Source organism: Callithrix jacchus, chromosome 22 (assembly GCF_049354715.1).
Source record: "Callithrix jacchus isolate 240 chromosome 22, calJac240_pri, whole genome shotgun sequence".
Classification (NCBI taxonomy): domain Eukaryota; kingdom Metazoa; phylum Chordata; class Mammalia; order Primates; family Cebidae; genus Callithrix; species Callithrix jacchus.
The window spans coordinates 34151652-34170540 of NC_133523.1; the positions used below are offsets into that span (position 1 = coordinate 34151652).

The 18889-nt window shown below is 54.2% G+C and overlaps 1 protein-coding gene across 6 annotated transcripts in view; it reads left to right on the forward strand.

Moving 5' to 3' along the window:
• Nucleotides 1–18889, forward strand: part of RYR1 (ryanodine receptor 1) — a 149654-nt gene that overhangs the window by 128392 nt on the left and 2373 nt on the right. For all 6 annotated transcript variants that reach the window (XM_078359289.1, XM_078359292.1, XM_078359290.1 and 3 more), the window contains 11 exons: nt 853–929; nt 2040–2184; nt 4533–4619; nt 6550–6801; nt 7719–7849; nt 9924–9966; nt 11791–11921; nt 12005–12065; nt 13616–13762; nt 14002–14136; nt 18713–18869. In XM_078359289.1, coding sequence (XP_078215415.1) covers nt 853–929; nt 2040–2184; nt 4533–4619; nt 6550–6801; nt 7719–7849; nt 9924–9966; nt 11791–11921; nt 12005–12065; nt 13616–13762; nt 14002–14136; nt 18713–18869 — 1366 coding nt within the window. The remainder of the gene's footprint in view (nt 1–852; nt 930–2039; nt 2185–4532; nt 4620–6549; nt 6802–7718; nt 7850–9923; nt 9967–11790; nt 11922–12004; nt 12066–13615; nt 13763–14001; nt 14137–18712; nt 18870–18889) is intronic.

Genomic DNA, 18889 nt, shown 5'->3' on the forward strand with positions numbered 1-18889 from the left:
AGATGGAGACCTGGAGAAAGGGCCGGGCAGAGCCCTGAGCCCAAAAGAGGTAGAGAAAATGATAACTGGAGAGCCGAGAGAGTAAGAAACCCAGGGACCAAATGAAAGGGCAAGAAAGACCAAGACTAAGCCCCACACTGTGGCTCACACCTGTGATCCCAGCACTTTGGGAAGCCGAGGCGGGCCGATCACCTGAGATCAGGAATTTGAGACCAGCCTGGCCAACATGGCGAAACCCCGTCTCTACTAAAAATACAAAAATTAGCCGGGAGTGGTGGCACATGCCTGTATTCCCAGCTACTCGGGACGCTGAGACAGGAGAATCTCTTGAATCCGGGAGCCTGAGATTGCAGTGAGCTGAGATAGCGCCACTGCCCTCCAGCCTGGGCGACAGAGTGAGGCTCTGTCTCAAAAAAAGAAAGGGGGGGGGAGACCAAGACTAAAAAAAAAGTCCCGAGGCAGGGTCAGGAGCACTAAGAAAAGACCCTCGGAGACACAGGTTGTGGGAATGAAGTCGCCCATGGAGGCAGGGTCCCCTAACATCCTCAGGCCCTTGGTGCTGGGAATGCCTTGGTAGGTTGCAGAGGTCAAGGAGGTGGGAAGCCCTGGGGGACAAGAAGAGCTGCACTTGGAGCCCAATCCTGCGCAGAACTTTGAGCAAGGGGCCCTCCTCGATGAGCCTCAGTTTCCCCTCTGTAAAATGGGAATCATAATCTGCCTCCTCCTGGTGGGGGCAAGTGGAAAACTTCCATTACCCAGGAGAAATCAGAGAGAAAGGAGAGGAGAGCAGGCGGGCGGCCCTGAGGAGCTCTTAGGGTGCGGACTCAGCCCTGATGCTCGCCCTGCCTCTAGGTGGATGGAGTGGAGGAGGAACTCCCGCCAGAGTCAGAACCCGAACCGGAACCGGAACCGGAGCCGGAGAAAGCCGAGTGAGTGGCCTTTGGGCCCCTATCACTGCCTCCCTCCTAGACCAGGAGCCTCAAGAGTCTCCCTGAGGCCGTCTTGACCACCCTGTGTCCTCAGCAACACCCCGCCCAGACTCATGCACAGAGGAGGGGCCCCGAGAGAAAGACTCAAGAAATAAATGCTCCTGCCCAGGCAACATAAAAAAAAAATTAAAAATTAGCCAAGTGGCCGGGCACGGTGGCTCAAGCCCATAATCCCAGCACTTTGGGAGGCTGAGGCAGGTGGATCACGAAGTCAAGAGATCAAGACCATCCTGGTCAACATGGTGAAACCCCGTCTCTACTAAAAATACAAAAAATTAGCTGGGCATGGTGGCGTGTGCCTGCAATCCCAGATACTCAGGAGGCTGAGGCAGGAGAATTGCCTGAACCCAGGAGGCAGAGGTTGCGGTGAGCCGAGATCGCGCCATTGCATTCCAGCCGGGGTAACAAGAGTGAAACTCCGTCTTTTCAAAAAAAAAAAAAAAAAAAAAATTAGCCAAGCATGGCAGTATTTGTCTGTAGTCCCAGTCATGGGGAGGCTGAGATGGGAGGATCACTTGACCCCTGGAGGTGGAGGCTGCAATGATCCCTGATCACAGCATTGCACCCCAGCCTGGGTGACAGAGCAAGACCCTATCTCAAAAAAAAAAAAAAAAAAATAGAAAAATGAATGCTCCATCTGGTCACCAGGCCTTTCTGTGTGCCATTCATTCTGCCTGGAACACAGGCCTCCATGCCTACTCTGAGTCTTTCTCATTTTTTCCATTCTCCAGGACACCTGACCCCCTCCTAAGCTAAGGATGTGTCTCCTCCAGGTTGCCACAACCCCCCAAGCTTCCTGCATCCCAACCCTGACCACTCTGGGCTATCACTGCCTGGTGTCACTGTCACTGCCTGTCTCCCACATTGGACTGGAGCCTCATAAGGGCAGGTCCTGAGATGATCTCATCACCCCATGTACACAGCACCATGCAAACCTGAGCCAGGCACGGAGCAGGCCCCCAGTTCTGAATGAATGAATGGTTCTGAATGAATGAACTCATGCATTGCCTGCCCAGGCACCTTCTGACCTCTCTCTGTCCTGCCCTGCAGTGCCGAGAATGGGGAGAAGGAAGAAGTTCCCGAGCCCCCACCAGAGCCCTCCAAGAAGCAAGCACCTCCCCCACCCCCTCCAAAGAAGGAGGAAGCTGGGGGCGAATTCTGGGGAGAACTGGAGGTGCAGAGGGTGAAGTTCTTGGTGAGGATCCAGCCAGGGCACCTGAACCTTCTCTCTGGGGACCCCACCTCTGGTGCCCCCCTCTCCTGCTCACCCTGTTCTTGCATTCACTGTTGAAGTTCATCTCCAAGAAAAACCCTAGCTGGGGAGAGGGCAGAGGCATCCCCAGACCTGGGGACAGGGTGGCATTTTCAGGCGGCCCTCCCTTGGTTCCTTGTCCCCTCCCTGCTCACAATCCTTATTCCCACCTCCACACCTTTTTCATGGGGGCCACCCACCCACACTTCCATCTCCACCCTCTATCCAGAGCTACATTCAATAAGGCTGCCCACCGTGGCCTGTTTCTTGGCTGTCAGCCCTTAGAGTCTCAGACCCTACTCAGCCCCAGTGCTGCTGTGGAGGTCTGAGCTCTCCCAGTGGCTGGGGAAATGCTCATCTCATCCAGGCCAGGAAGGAGGGTGGGTGTTTGGAGGCAAGCCCCCGGGCTCCCTCCGTCCTGTCTCCTGTCCAGGCCTGGCCTGATAGGAGGTGGTAAGGGAGGCTGGGCATGGTGGCTCACGCCTGTAATCCCAGCACTTTGGGAGGCCGAGGTGGGCAGATCACCTGAGATCAGGAGTTTGAGACCAGCCTGGCCAACATAGTGAAATCTCATCTTTACTAAAAATACAATACATAGTGGTGCATGCCTGTAATCCCAGCTACTCAAGAGGCTGAAGCAAGAGAATTGCTTGAACCCAAGTGGCAGAAGTTGCAGTGAGCCGAGATCGCTCCACTGCACTCCAGCCTGAGTGACAGAGCAAAGCTCTCTCTCAAAAAAATAAAAAAAAGAGGCGGAGGGCAGTGAGGGAATCATGTGGAATGAAGGTGGTTCCTTGAGAATTTGTGGGAAGATTGAGGGACGGAGGGAAAGGTGGAGAGAAAGAGGTAGAGATGGAAGATGTTCCCTGCCAGGCAAGGGGGCTCATGACTGTAATTCCAGTACTTTGGAAGGCTGAGGTGGGAGGATTCCTTGAGCCCAGGAGTTTGAGACAAGCCTGGGCAACATAGGGAGACCCCTGTCTCTACAAAATAGTTTTTTTTAATCTTTTTTTTTTTTTCTAATTACTGCTCCTTGCAGAGCAGGGCAACCCTAAGGCAATGCGCCCAGAGGAGGCAAAACTTTTTTTTAATTAGCTGGTGTGGTGACACATGCCTGTGGTCCCAGCTGTTCAGGAGGCTGAGGCGGGAGGATCGCTTGAGCACACGAGTTTGAGGCTGCAGTGAGCTATGGTTGCGCCACTGCACTCCAGCCTGGGTGACAGTGAGATCTTGACTCAAAGAAAAAGCTCCCTTCCATCTTGTGTAAAGCAGACAGGGTGACCTCACTCAGAAAGCAGCATGGCCAAGAGGCTGGGAGCTTGGACTCTGACCGTGTTCAAAACCCAGCTCTACCACTCCTTGGCTGTGTTACCTTGAGCAAGACACCGCTTCCCTGAGCCTCAGTTTCCTCATCTGCAAAGTGCGCCTAACAGTAGTGCCCACTTCACAGGGCTGTGGTGAGAACAAGTTTATGCAAATAAAACTCTTACCCCAGTAGAAGGTCGGGGCAGGTGCGGTAGCTCAGGCTTGTAATCCCAGTACTCTGGGAGGCCGAGGTGGGTGGATCACCTGAGGTTAGGAGTTTGAGAACATCCTGGCTAATGTGAAAACCCTGTCTCTACTAAAAATACAAAAATAAACTGGGCATGGTGGTGCATGCCTGTAATCCCAGCTGAGGCATGAGAATTTGAACCCAGGAGGTGGCATTTGCAGTGAGCGGAGATGGCACCACTGCACTCCAGCATGGACAACACAGTGAAACCCTGTCTCAAAGATAGATAGAAGCCAGGTATGGTGGCTTACGCCTATAATCCCAGCACTTTGGGAGGCTGAGGCGGGTGGATCACCAGGTCAAGAGATTGAGACCATCCTGGTCGGCATGGTGAAAGCCCGTCTCTACTAAAGATACAAAAACTTAGCTGGGCACGGTGGCGCATGCCTGTAATCCCAGCTACTCAGGAGGCTGAGGCAGGAGAATTGCCTGAACCCAGGAGGCGGAGGTTGCGGTGAGCCGAGATCACGCCATTGCACTCCAGCCTGGGTAACAAGAGCGAAACTCCGTCTCAAAAAAAAAAAAAAAATGATAGATAGATAGATGATAGATAGATAGATGATAGATAGATAGATAGATAGATAGATAGATAGATAGATAGATAGATGATAGACAGAAGGTTGTGAGAACAGCTGTTGGGAGCCCAGGTGCTTTGATTGTGGGTTAATGATGGGATGAGTTCTCCGGGGAAGAGGCTGATCTGTGAGTGCTCTCTCTTTCTCTCTCCTTTCTCTCTCAGAATTACCTGTCCCGGAACTTTTACACCCTGAGGTTCCTTGCCCTCTTCTTGGCATTTGCCATCAACTTCATCTTGCTGTTTTATAAGGTGCTGGTCCTGAAGGGCGGGGAGGGTCAGGCCCTTATCCGGGCCATGGGATGGGAGGCATCTGTCAGGCTTTCTGGGTTCCTCCAGTGAAGGGACAAGGCATTGGGCTCAGGGTCCTTAGGAGGGTTCAGACCGGACACTTGGATCCTGGGACCGCCCTCCGTGGGGTTGAGTAGGGGGTGCCTGCATCCATCTGGGACAGACGCCTGAGTGCCTGTGGGAGCTAGAGCAGCAGCAGGAGCTGAGTTCCCGGCTCAGCTCCGCCATGGGCCAGTTCTGTGCACCTGGGTCCAGGCCCTCAGCTCTCGGCAATACCCACTGATTCCGATAAGCATCTTTGCTTTCACGTAAGCTAAACAGAAGTTTGCGGGGAGGAAGAAATGGGCCGCTCACAGAATGAAAGGAAAGGGCTAAGAACCAGGCCTCCTGAAGGACAGAGGGACCTTTGGGGTCTTGCCAGGGGTCGAAATAACAGGGCGGTAAGGTAGACTAGAGAGATTGGAGCATGGCCTCTGTGGGCCCCAGTCCTGCTCACCGCCCACTGGCCGCGTGAGGTTAGGCAAGTTGCTTAATGCCTTTGTGCCCCAACTGCCTCTCCTGTAAAATGAGATACTTCTTAGAGCTGTGGGATTGAAAGAGGATGAGGCGCCAGGTGTGGTGGCTCACGCCTGTAATCCCAGCACTTCGGGAGGCCGAGGCGGGTGGATCACCTGAGGTTGGGAGTTCGAGACCAGCAGGGCCAACATGGTAAAATCCCATCTCTACTAAAAATACAAAAATTAGCCAGTCATGGTGGAGTGTGCCTGTAATCCCAGCTACTCAAGAGACTGAGGCAAGAGAATCACTTGATTCCAGGAGGGGTGGAGGTTGCAGTGAGCTGAGATCGTGCCACAGCACTCCAGCCTGGGCAACAAGAGTGAAATTCTGTCTCAACAAATAATAATAAAGAAAGAGGATGAGGCCAGATGTGGTGGCTCACACCTACAATCCCAGCAATTTGGGAGGCCACAGTAGGTGTATCACATGAGGTCAGGAGTTCAAGACCAGTGTGGCTGGTGTGGTCAAACCCTGTCTCTACTAAAAATACAAAAAATTGAGGCCGGGCACGGTGGGTCACGCCTGTAATCTCAGCACTTTGGGAGGCCGAGGCGGGTGGATCATGAGGTCAAGAGATCGAGACCATCCTGGTCAACAAGGTAAAACCCTGTCTCTACTAAAAATACAAAAATTAGCTGGGCATGGTGGTGCACGCCTGTAGTTCCAGCTACTTGGGAGGCTGAGGCAGGAGAATTGCTTGAACCCAGAAGGCAGAGGTTGCAGTGAGCCGATATCATGCCATTGCACTCCAGTCTGGGTAACAAGAGTGAAACTCCGTCTCAAAAAAAAAAAAAAAAAATACAAAAAATTTAGCCGGGCTTGGTGGTGGGCACCTGTAATCCAAGGTACGTGGGAGGCTGAGGCAGGAGGATCCTTCAACCTGGGAGGCAGAGGTTGCAGTGAGCAGAGATTGGGCAATGAGTGAAACTCTGTCCCCTCCAAAAAAAGATGAGTATGTGTAAGGCACTTAGTACCTGGCATATAAAAGCACTGTGTGAAAAAATAAAAAAAAAGAAAAGCACTGTGTAAATGGTAGCTGCTACTAATTTTCTTGTTAGTGTTAATATTAGTGGGCAGTCTCTTTAGTGCTCCACTATCAAGATGAACCAACTCTGTCTTCAGTTCTGTGTCACTTGGTTCAATAGGCTAATTCCCAGGACAGAGTCTGATTTGCTAGCTAGGGTCCTGGGACCACCCCTCGATCTTGATTGACAGCCACACCGAGACCATATCTGGTACGGCCCAAGTCCAATCTCAGGAATAGAGGCTGTTAATATTGTGAGTGGGTTTTGGGTGTGGCAGCCCCACAGATGGATCTCTGCTCCCATTTCAGGTCTCAGACTCTCCGCCAGGGGAGGATGACATGGAGGGCTCAGCCGCTGGGGATGTGTCAGGTGCAGGCTCTGGTGGCGGCTCTGGCTGGGGCTTGGGGGCCGGAGAGGAGGCAGAGGGCGATGAGGATGAGAGCATGGTGTATTACTTCCTGGAGGAGAGCACGGGCTACATGGAGCCCGCCCTGCGGTGTCTGAGTCTCCTGCACACACTGGTGGCCTTTCTCTGCATCATTGGCTATAACTGTCTCAAGGTGGGCATGGCCATGGTTCTAGGGCAAGGGCTTATTGGCTGGGTGGGGGTGGGGGTGGTGTTGGGGCACTGGCTGGGGCTGGGGGCCCTCACAGGGGGTGGGACACAGGGGGCTCGGGTTTGGGGTGAGAGCTGGGGAACCGGGTAAAGGATTGGGGTCACCAGCAAGCACAATACTCACATTGGGAACTGACATAGCTCACAGCTGAGGAACCGGGTCCTGGGCCGCTGTCTTGATTCTTTACTATTGGATGAACAGTAAAGAATCAAGTACTAAAACTTTTGTACATGCTGTTCCCTCTGCCTGCAATGTTTTGCCCTGCTTCCACCTCCTTCCACATGTTTTATTAATCCTTAAGTTCTGAGTTCAGACCTCCCTCCCTTGGGAAGCCCCAGGTGGCATCGGGCACCACTTCTGGGCTCCCACAGCTTCCCTGTTCTCACATCCTGGCCCTGATCCCTCTGCCTGTTCCCCCCAGTGCCAGCCCTGACTGACCCGAGTCTCTGCCCTGCATCCTGGCCCTAACCCCTCTATCTCTGCCCCTATATCCCAGCCCTGACACCCCTGTCTGTGCCTCCCCCATCCCAACCCCGACCCCTCTGTCTATGCCCCCATCCCAGCCCTCACCCCTCTATCTCTGCCCCCTATCCCAGCCCTCACCCCTCTATCTCTGCCCCCACATCCCAGCCCTGATACCCCTGTCTGTGCCTCCCCCACCCCAGCCCTGACCCCTCTGCCTCTGCTCCCTATCCCAGTCCTGGGCCCTCTGCCTGGACCTCCTCATTTCTACCCTTATCACTGGGAAAGCTCTTCTGTGGGGTCACACACAGACTCCAGCAAGATCTCGTTGCTTCTCCTGAGGCTGTGGTCCAACCAAGGTGCCTGACACCCTCCCGTGACCGCCTCCCACTATCCAGGTGCCCCTGGTGATCTTTAAGCGGGAGAAGGAGCTGGCCCGGAAGCTGGAGTTTGACGGCCTCTACATCACAGAGCAGCCAGAGGACGATGACGTGAAGGGGCAGTGGGACCGCCTGGTGCTCAACACACCGTAAGGACCCAGCCCTGACCTCAGGGTGGCAGCAGGAGGGGACCTGGGTTTCCACCCAGTCTAAGCCGGGACCTCAAAAAACTGGGGTTTCAGGCTGAGTGCAGTGGCTCACGCTTGTAACCCCAACACTTTGGGAGGCCGAGGGGGGTGGATCACGAGGTCAGGATTTGGAGACCAGCCTGGCCACCATGGTGAATCCCCATCTCTACTAAGATACAAAAAATTAGCCGGCCACAGTGGCACACTCCTGTAGAACCAGCTACTCGGGAGGCTGAGGCAGGGGAATCTCTTGGACCAGGGAGGCGGAGCTTGCAGTGAGCTGAGATCCTGCCACTGCACTCCAGCCTGGCAACAGAGAGAGACTCCATCTCAAAAAACAAAAAAAAAAAAACCCTAGGGTTGGAGGACCCTGTAGGCCCTGCCTTATTCCCCTCATGCCTTAGTCTTCCTCTCCATAAAAGGGGCACATTTCCCATGCATTACAGTGTCTGGGTGCGGATGGCACAGAGATTCCTAGACCGGGGCCCTGGAGGTTCCTGCTCAGTGACTCTGGGGTGTGAGCCCAGGAACCTGTGTTTTAAACCCTGTACCTAGGTATGATTCTTACTAAGGTGCAAAGAGTGCAAAATAAAAAACATGGTTGGAGGCAGTGGCTCACGTCTGTAATCCCAGCACTTGGGACACCAAGGTGGGCAGATCACTTGAAGTCCAGAGATCAAGAGCAGCCTGGCCAACATGGTTGAAACCCCACCTCTACTAAAAATACAGAAATTAGCCAGGCATGGTGGCAGGCGCCTGTAGTCCCAGCTACTCAGGAGGCTGAGGCACGAGAATGACTTAAACCTGGGAGGTGGAGGTTGCAGTGAGCCGAGATCGCACCTCTGCACTCCAGGGGACAGTGAGACTCCATCTAAAAAACAAACGACGAAACAAAAAGAAAAGAAATCAGTAGAGCCTTAGGGACCATGCTCAGTGGCTCACGCCTGTAATCTCAGAACTCTGGGATGCTGAGGCAGGAGGATCCCTTGTGCCCAGGAGTTCAAGACCAGCATGGGCAACATGGGGAGACCTCTATCTTAAAAAAAAAAAAAAACTAAAAAGTTAGCTATGCATGTAGTCCTAGCTATTTGGGAGGCTGAGGCAGGAGGATCACGTGAGCCCAGGAGTTCCAGGCTGCAGTGAGCTATGATTACACCACTGTCCTTCAGCCAAGTGACAGAGCAAGACCTTATGTCTTGGGAGGGGGAACAAAAAACAAAACACAACAAAATGAATAGGAATTGGAAGGGCAATGAATTGAAGCCCTTCGAAGGATTGCAAATCTCTGAATTCATAATCGTCACTCCACTTTCTCAAAAAACAAAACTCACTGGCCATATTTGAGGATGTTAGGGCATACATTTGCCACTTGGAAAACTGGTAAATAAAGGACCAGAATCATGAAATTAAATGAATTAAATGAAATCAATCAGTGTGAGAAAACAGATATTTCCCCTGGAGTTGGCCGGGTCAGGCTGCTGGTTTGGACTCCCCCCAACCCTGACACCATGCCAAAGCCTCTTTACTGGAGTGCCATTCTGAGGTCTCTTTTGCACATCTGGTTCTGAATGCAAATTCTCTGCCTCATCGGGGGTCCAGCAAAGATGGCAGTGGGGTCCCCACTGTTCAAGGTTCCTATAAGAAAAGCAGTGGAGCCAGACACAGTGGTTCACACCTGTAATCCCAGCACTTTGGGAGGTCAAGGCGGGAGGATCACTTGAGGTCAGGAGTGTGAGACCAACCTTCCCAACATGGTGAAACCCCATCTCTACTAAAATACAAAAGTTAGCTGGGCATGGTGGCACGTGCCTGTAGTCCCAGCTACTCGGGAGGCTGAGGCAGGAGACTCGCTTGAACCAGGAGGCAGAGGTTGCAGTGAGCCAAGATCGCACCACTGCACTCCAGCCTGGGTGACAGAGTGACTCCATCTCAAAAAAAAGCAGTGGAGTTTCAACCCACTCCAGTTCCTCTGGCCCTAACCTCCCCACCCCATCTCTGTCTCTGTCTCTGTCTCTGTCTCTCTGTCTCTCGGCAGGTCTTTCCCCAGCAACTACTGGGACAAGTTTGTCAAGCGCAAGGTGAGAGGACATGGATGCACCGGGTCCCTGCCTGCCACCAGGCCATCACAGGCCAGCCAAGCACTTGCTTGGTGTGTGGCCTTGGGCAAGAGGTTTTGCTTCTCTGAGTAGCACCTCAGTTTCCCCATAGGGAGATGGGCATAGTAAGCACACATCCCTCTCTTGAATGGGCACACAGAAAGGGCGGAGCATCCAGGCCAGGTTTGGTGGCTCACGCCTATAATCCCAGCACTTTGGGAGGCCTAGGCACGCAGAACACTTGAGCTCAGGAGTTTGAGACCAACCTGGGCAACATGGCAAAATCCCATGTCTACCAAAATATAAAAAATTAGCCGGGCGTTGTGGCACATGCGGTCCCAGCTACTCGGGAGGCTGAGGTGGGAGGATCGGTTAACCTAGGAGGTGGAGGTAGCACTGAGCCAAGACTGCACCATTGCACTCCAGCCTGGGTGACAGTGTGACCTCATCTCAAAAAAAAAACACATGATAATAATAACAAAAAATAAAAATGCATAGCATAACGCCTGACACAGAGTGAGTACTTAAGAAAAACTGCTTTAGGCCGGGTGCAGTGGCTCATGCCTGTAATCCCAGCATGTTGGGAGGCTGAGGTGGGCAGAACACTTGAGGTCAGGAGTTTGAGACCAGCCTGGACAACATGGCAAAACCCCATGTCTACTAAAAACAGAAATTAGCTGGGTGCCTGTAATCCCAGCTACTTGAGAGGCTGAGGCAGGAGAATCGCTTGAACCCAGGAGGCAGAGGCTGCTGTGAGCCAAGATCATACCATTGCACTCCAGCCTCGGTGACAGTGTAAGACTGTGTCTCCAAAAAAAGAAATACTAGCTGAGAGAGAGGAAGTTAGCTATACTGTCTTAAGCACAAACACTCTGGAACAGATTGCCTGCTTTTCTTTTCTTTTTTTTCCTTTGAGATGGAGTCTTGCTCTGTCTCCCAGGCTGGAGTGCAGTGGCGCGATGTCAGCTCACTGCAACCTCCACCTCCCGAGTTCAAGCGATTCGCCTGCCTCAGCCTCCCAAGTAGCTGGGATTACAGGCGCCTGCCACCATGCCTGGCTAATTTTTGTATTTCTAGTAGAGATGAGGTTTGTTTCACCATGTGGGCGAGGCTGGGCTTGAACTCCTGACCTCAGGTGATCCGCCTGCCTGGGCCTCCCAAAGTGCCAGGATTACAGACTGTGAGCCACCTCACCTGGTCAGTTGCCTGCTTTTCTACTTCTGGCTTATTGACCTTTCTGTGCCTCATACTCAAAGAGGGGTAATAATCCAGCCATACAGGGTTGTTGTATTATACTACATGAGAAGTATCTGGCATATAGGAAAACAGTAGTTATGTTGGCTGTTACTATAATTCATTCACTCATGTTTACAGAGCACCTATTGTGTGCCAGGAACAGTTTCAGAAACCTGGGGTGGCTCACGCCTGTAATCGCAGCACTTTGGAAGACCAAGGCGGGCAGATCACAAGGTCAGGGGTCAGGTGTTCAAAACCAGCCTGGCCAACAGAGTGAAACCCTGCCTCTCCTAAAAGTACAAAAATTAGCCGGGTGTGATGGTGGGCACCTGTAATCCCAGCTACTTGGGAGGCAGAGGTAGGAGAATCACTTGAACCCGGCAGAGGTGGAGGTTGCAGTGAGCCAAGATGGTGACAGTGTACTCTAACCTGGGCAACAGAGGGAGACTCCATTTCAAAAAAAAATGCACCCCCATTTCTCACTCAGAGTGTCCCCAGAACCCCCTTGCAGGCCATGACACACACCCAGATTCCAGCCCTGTCTACACAGCCTGACGCTCTCTTGTGCAGGTCCTGGACAAACATGGGGACATCTACGGGAGGGAGCGGATTGCAGAGCTACTGGGCATGGACCTGGCCACACTGGAGATCACGGCCCACAATGAGCGCAAGCCGAACCCCCCACCAGGGCTGCTGACCTGGTGAGCCCAGGACGCCCCTGCACAGGCCTGGGTCATGCGGGCGAGGTGACGGGGGTCTGACGCTCAGGCATCTCCTCCCACAGGATCATGTCCATCGATGTCAAGTACCAGATCTGGAAGTTCGGGGTCATCTTCACAGACAACGTGAGCAGCAGCCCGCAGGTTGGGGAGGGGGTCTGCAGGGGTGAGGTGTTAGGAGGGTTCCCAACTCCGGGTGTTCCTGACCACAGAATAACTCCTGTGACTCTAAGGTACATTTTGACCCACACAGGCTCCTTATCCCCTCAAATATCTTATTATTTTTTTTATTTTCAAAAATAGCTGGGATCGGGTGTCATGGCTCACACCTGTAATCCGGCAGTTTTAGAGGCCAAGGCTGGTGGATCGCTGGAGTCCAGAGTTCGAGACCAGCCTGGGCAATATAGTGAGATCCTGTCTCTACAAAAAGTTTACAAATTAGCTGGGGCTGGGTGTGGTGGCTCACGCCTATATTCCCAACGCTTTAGGAGGCCGAGGTGGGCAGGTCACTTCAGGACAGGAGTTGGAGACAAGCCTGGTGCTGGGCGTGGTGGCAGGTGCCTGTGTTTCCAGCTACTCAGGAGGCTGCAGCAAGAGAATGGCTTGACTCTGGGAGATGGAGGCTGCAGTGAGCCGAGATCATGCCACTGTGCTCCAGCCTGGGCGACAGAATGAGAATCTGTCTTAAAAAAAAAAAATTAGCTGGGCAGCCAGGCACAGTGGCTCATGCCTGTAATCCCAGCACTTTCGGAGGCCAACGAAGATATAGATTGCTTGAGCTCAAATGTTTGAGACCAGCCTGGGCAACACGGTGAAACCCTATCAATACAAAAATTAGCCAGGTGTGGTGGTGCACACCTGTACTTCCAGCTACCTAACGGGCTGTGCTGGGGAGATGGCTTGAACCCTGGAGGCAGAGGTCTCAGTGAGCTGTGTGTGCACCACTGCACTTCAGCCCAGACAGCAGAGTGAGACCCTGTCTCTAAAAAAAAAAACAAAAAGTGGCCAGGCGTGGTGGCTCAGGACTGTAATCCCAGCACTTTGGGTTGGGAGACCTGGGTGGGCAGATCACTTGAGGCCATCAGTTAGAGACCAACCTGGCCATCATGGTGAAACCCCATCTGTACCAAAAATACAAAAATTAACTGGGTGTGGTGACGCACACCTGTGGTCCCAGCTACACAGGAGGCTATGGCAGGCTTAGCCTCCTTCGCTTGAACCCGGGAGGCAGAGGTTGCAGTGGGCCAAGATTGCGCCATTGCACTCCAGCCTGGGTGACAGAGAGAGACTCCATGTCAAAAAAAAAGACAGAGAAAGAGATGAGGAAGTCTTTCTATCCTCTGGTCTTGAACTCCTGACCTCAAGTGATACTCCTACCTCAGCCTCCCAAAGCACTGGGATTAACAGGCAGGAGCCACCATACCCGGCCCAAAACATCCTTTGACTCCCTCAGAGTGCCCTTGGATTCCCAGATTTTCTCCTCTGCATCCTGGGGGCTCCCATCTCTCCCAGGATGCCTTCTCACCCAGGATGCCCTGATCCTCCATGTACTCCCCAACCAGAGCTGGCACCCGACCCCCAGGGCACAGCTGACTCTCCCAAGTGGTCCGTGCCCTCCAGAGTGCTCCTTGTGTGTCCCTGCCTGCCCCCTGATCCCTGGCCCTGTGTGCCCACAGTCCTTCCTGTACCTGGGCTGGTATATGGTGATGTCCCTCTTGGGACACTACAACAACTTCTTCTTTGCTGCTCATCTCCTGGACATCGCCATGGGGGTCAAGACGCTACGCACCATCCTCTCCTCTGTCACCCACAATGGGAAACAGGTATGGGGAGGACCTGGCTTCGTGCTGTGGGCCAGCAGGGACCAGCATGGCACTGAGTGGTGGAGGGGTGAGGGCCGGGCAGCTGGGCTGAGGAGGGGCAAGGCTGGGTGGGCTGAGCCAGGGGAGTGTGGGGCAGAGAGGTAGAGCCACAGGGGCTGAAACTGGGGCCAGGACCCAGAATCAGTGGGACAGGGAGAAGGCAAGCCCAGGGCGGAGCTGACCTGGCCCCCTGCCCCCAGCTGGTGATGACCGTGGGCCTCCTGGCGGTGGTCGTCTACCTGTACACCGTGGTGGCCTTCAACTTCTTCCGCAAGTTCTACAACAAGAGCGAGGATGAGGATGAGCCAGACATGAAGTGTGATGACATGATGACGGTGAGCCCTCCCCCAGCGCTCTGGGACCCTTCCTCCTCGCATCTTTTTTTTTTTTTTTTTTTTGAGACAGAGTCTGGCTCTGTTGCCCAGGCTGGAGTGCAGTAGAACGATCTCATCTCACTGCAACCTCCGCCTCCTGGGTTCAAGCAGTTCTCCGGCCTCATCCTCCCGAGTAGCTTGGACTACAGGCACCCGCCACCACACCCGGCTAATTTTTGTATTTTTAGTAGAGATGGGGTTTCACCATATTGGCCAGGCTGGTCTCAAACTCCTGGCCTTATGATCCTCCCACCTCGGCCTCCCAAAGTGTTGGGATTACAGGTGTGAGCCACCGTGCCCAGCCCCCTTCTCGCATTTGATGAAGGAGTTAATAATGGTACCTCGGGGCTGGGCGTGATGACTTCAGCCTCCAATCCCAGCACCTTGGAAGGCTGAGGTGGGAAGATCAGTTGAGTTCAGGAGTTGGAGACCAGCCTGGGCAACAAGGCAAAAAACCCCTGTCTCTATAAAAAAATTTAAACATTAGCTGGGTGTTGTGTTGTGCGCCTGGAGGCTAAGGCCGGAGGATCTCTTGGGCCCAACTGTTAGAGGCTGCATTGAGCTATGAATGGGCCTCTACACTCCAGCCTGGTAGACAGAGAGACCCTGTCTCTAAAAAATGAAAATCGGACCTACAGTTTGGCGAGCTGATGCACGTCAGCTACTTTGAACGGTGCCAGGCATTTGAGTGCTCCGCGCCTGTTGGCCATTGTTTCAACATTACTTTAGCTGAGTTTTGTTTTTGTTTTTGTTTTTCTGAGATAGAGTCTCATTCTGTTACCGAGGCTCAAGCGCAGGTGCAGGGGGAGAGCAAGCCCAGCGTGGAGCTGCCTGGGTCCTGTCCTGCCCCGAGCTGGTGATGACTGTGGGCGCCATCTCAGCTCCCTGCAACCTCTGTCTCTCAGATTCAAGTGATTCTCCTGCCTCAGCCTCCTGAGTAGCTGGGATTACAGGCACCCATTACCACCCCCAGCTGATTTTTGTATTTTTAGTAGAGATGGGGGCATCTCACCATGTTGGCCAGGCTGGTCTCACACTCCTGACCTCAAATGATCCACCCACCTTGGCCTTCCAAAGTGCTGGGATTACAGGCCTGAGCCACCACACCCAGCCTTATTTGAGCTTTTCAAACTACCATTACTGGCAAGGTACTCAAGGGCCACTTATGAGCCGAGTGATTTTTGGTCAGGCTATTCAACTTTCTCCCTGTGCCCTGGGGGCCTCACTTGTAAAATGAGTGTGTAATAGTAGGTGCTTTTAGACTAATAGGTGCTCTCTGGCTATCAAAGACTTAAAAGACTCAGACTAGGCCCGGCGCGCGCGGTTGCTCACACCTGTAATCCCAGCACTTTGGGAGGCTGAGGCGGGTGGATCATGAGGTCAAGAGATCGAGACCATCCTGGTCAACATGGTGAAACCCTGTCTCTACTAAAAATACAAAAAATTAGCTGGGCACGGTGGCATGTGCCTGTAATCCCAGCTACTCAGGAGGCTGAGGCAGGAGAATTGCCTGAACCCAGGAGGCAGAGGTTGCTGTGAGCTGAGATCACACCATTGCACTCCAGCCTGGGTAACAAGAGCAAAACTCCATCTCAAAAAAAAAAAAAAAAAAGACTTAGACTAGTGCCTGGCACATCCTAAGGATTACATAGATGTTAGCTTCTATCATCATTACCCATAATTAAAAGTTTCACCCAAGCCAGGCGCATTGACTAACTCCTGTAATCCCAGCACTTTGGGAAGGAGGCTGAGGCAAGAGGATCGCTTGAACCCAGGAGTTCAAGGTTGCAGTGAGCTGTGATTGCACCACTGCACTCCAGCCTGGGTAACAGAGTAAGACCATGTCTCAATTTTTTTTCTTTCTTCCTTTTTTTTTTTTTTGGTGCCATAACTCGGATTCCTGCCTCAGATTTTTAAAAAAGTGTCACCTAAGGTATACCCAGTGTTCAATGCAGATCTATGTTTTCTCTTCTAATAACAGTGATCATAACCCAAATTCATATGAACTTACTAGAGACAGAGGCCACATTAAAAGAATCATTTCCGGCCAGGCACGGTGGCTCATGCCTGTAATCCCAGCATTTTGGGAGGCTGAGGCAGGTGGATCATGAGGTCAAGAGATTGAGACCATCCTGGCCAACATGGTGAAACACCATCTCTACTAAAAATACAAAAAATTAGCTGGGCATGGTGGCGCACACCTGTAGTCCCAGCTACTTGGGAGGCTGAAGCAAGAGAATTGCTTGAACCTGGGAGGCGGAGGTTGGAGTGAGCTGAGATCACAGCACTGCACTCCAGCCGGGCAACAGAGCAAGGCTCTGTCTCAAAAAAACAGATAACAAAAAACAAGTGATGTAAAGTTGTGCCCAAATGCCAGGTGGACTGTGCTCCCTCCCCTCCCCCAACTCCACCCCTTCTTGTGGCCCCCATCCCACTGCGGATAAAGTCGAATCACCCGCCACGGCTTACCAGGCCCATGAAGATGGCTGGCCCTGCCTGAGTCTAACCACAGACCCTCTTGCTTTTTGCTTTCTGGCCGCCTGGTCCTCTTTCAGTTCCCCTAGGGCTGCATGTTTCCTCCAGATCAAGCCCTTTGCACCTGATGTTCTCTCTGTTCCCCAACCCAGGCCCAGTAGACACACACACCCCATTCATTTGGCATCTCACCTTTCCACTTAAATGCCACCTCCTCCAGGAAGCCCCGGACCATGGGCTGGACCAGGGCCCACAGAGCCCTCTGCCCAGGCCCTGCCTCATCTCTCTCCCTGCTCTCCAGAACAGGAGCTCTATTTTCCAGCCTCACTGAGCATTTTCAGTTCCTCACAGCAGCAAGATGCATTCTTTCCTCACTGGTGGTGATGTTGTCGCATGTGGCTTTCTCTGCCGGGAACACCCTCTCCCATCACCCCTCCACCTAATGCCTCCTTTAGGTTTCAGCCCACACGTGTCTCCTCTTCCAGGAAGCCTCATCTGATTACTTAGGCTGGATCAGATGCCTCCAGTGGGCGGTTAAAGCTTCCAGTGCTTCCCCCAGCTCACCCCTGGTCACACTGTGCCCCCATCCCAGCCCTCACCCCTCTGCCTGTGACCTCCATCCCAGCCCTCACCCCTCTGCCTGTGCCCCCCATCCCAGCCCTCACCCCTCTGCCTGTGCAACCCATCCCAGCCCTCACCCCTCTGCCTGTGTCCCCCACCCCAGCCCTCACCCCTCTGCCTGTGTCCCCCACCCCAGCCCTCACCCCTCTGCCTGTGCCCCCATCCCAGCCCTCACCCCTCTGCCTGTGCCCCCATCCCAGCCCTCACCCCTCTGCCTGTGCCCCCATCCCAACCCTCACCCCTCTGCCTGTGACCCCCACCCCAGCCCTCACCCCCTGCCCGTGCCCCTCCATCCCAGCCCTGACGCCTCTTCCCATGCCCCCCATCCCAGCCCTGATCCCTCTGCCCGTGCCCCCATCCCAGCCCTCACCCCTTTGCCTATGCCCCTCATCCCAGCCCTCACCCCTCTGCCCCCCCACCCCAGCCCTCACCCCTCTGCCTGTACAACCCATTCCAGCCCTCACCCCTCTGCCTGTGCAACCCATCCCAGCCCTCACCCCTCTACCTGTGCCCCCCATCCCAGCCCTCACCCCTCTGCCTGTGCAACCCATCCCAGCCCTCACCCCTCTGCCTGTGCCCCCCACCCCAGCCCTCACCCCTCTGCCTGTGCCCCCATCCCAGCCCTCACCCCTCTGCCTGTGCCCCCCCACCCCAGCCCTCACCCCTCTGCCTGTGCCCCCATCCCAGCCTTCACCCCTCTGCCCGTGCCCCCATTCCCAGCCTTCACCCCTCTGCCCATGCCCCCCCATCCCAGCCCTGATCCCTCTGCCTGTGCCCCCCACCCCAGCCCTCACCCCCTGTCCCTACCCCATCCCACACCCCTCTGCCTGTGCCCCCATCTCAGCCCTCACCCCTCTGCCTGTGCAACCCATCCCAGCCCTCACCCTCTGCCCATGCCCCCCATCCCAGCCCTGATCCCTCTGCCTGTGCCCCCCCACCCCAGCCCTCACCCCGTCCCTACCCCATCCCACACCCCTCTGCCTGTGCCCCCATCTCAGCCCTCACCCCTCTGCCTGTGACCCCACCCCAGCCCTGACCCCCTGCCCATGCCACCCCACCCTGACCCCTCTGCCTGTCCCCCCATCTCAGCCATCACCCCTCTGCCTGTGCTCCCCATCTCAGCCCTTACCCCTCTGCCTGTGCCCCTCACTCAACCCGGCCCTCACTCCTCTACCTGTGCTCTCCTATCCTGGCCCTGACCCCTCTGCCTGTGCCCCCCACCCAACCTGGCCCTCACACCCCTGCCCGTGCCCTCCCTGTCACAGCCCTGACCATTTCTGGCTGTCGTTAGCTGTCTGATGCCATGTATGTGAGTCCTTTGAGGGCAGAGCCCAGGTCTGTCTCAGTCGTTGCTGTGTCTTCGGCCCTGCCTCGCCCAGGGCTCTGGCTGGTACTCAGTGAATGTTGAATGAATGAGTGACCAGTGTGCTCCCTTCCTCAGTGTTACCTGTTTCACATGTACGTGGGTGTCCGGGCTGGTGGAGGCATTGGGGACGAGATCGAGGACCCCGCGGGTGACGAATACGAGCTCTACCGGGTGGTCTTCGACATCACCTTCTTCTTCTTCGTCATCGTCATCCTGTTGGCCATCATCCAGGGTCAGTACTAGGGTGGGCGC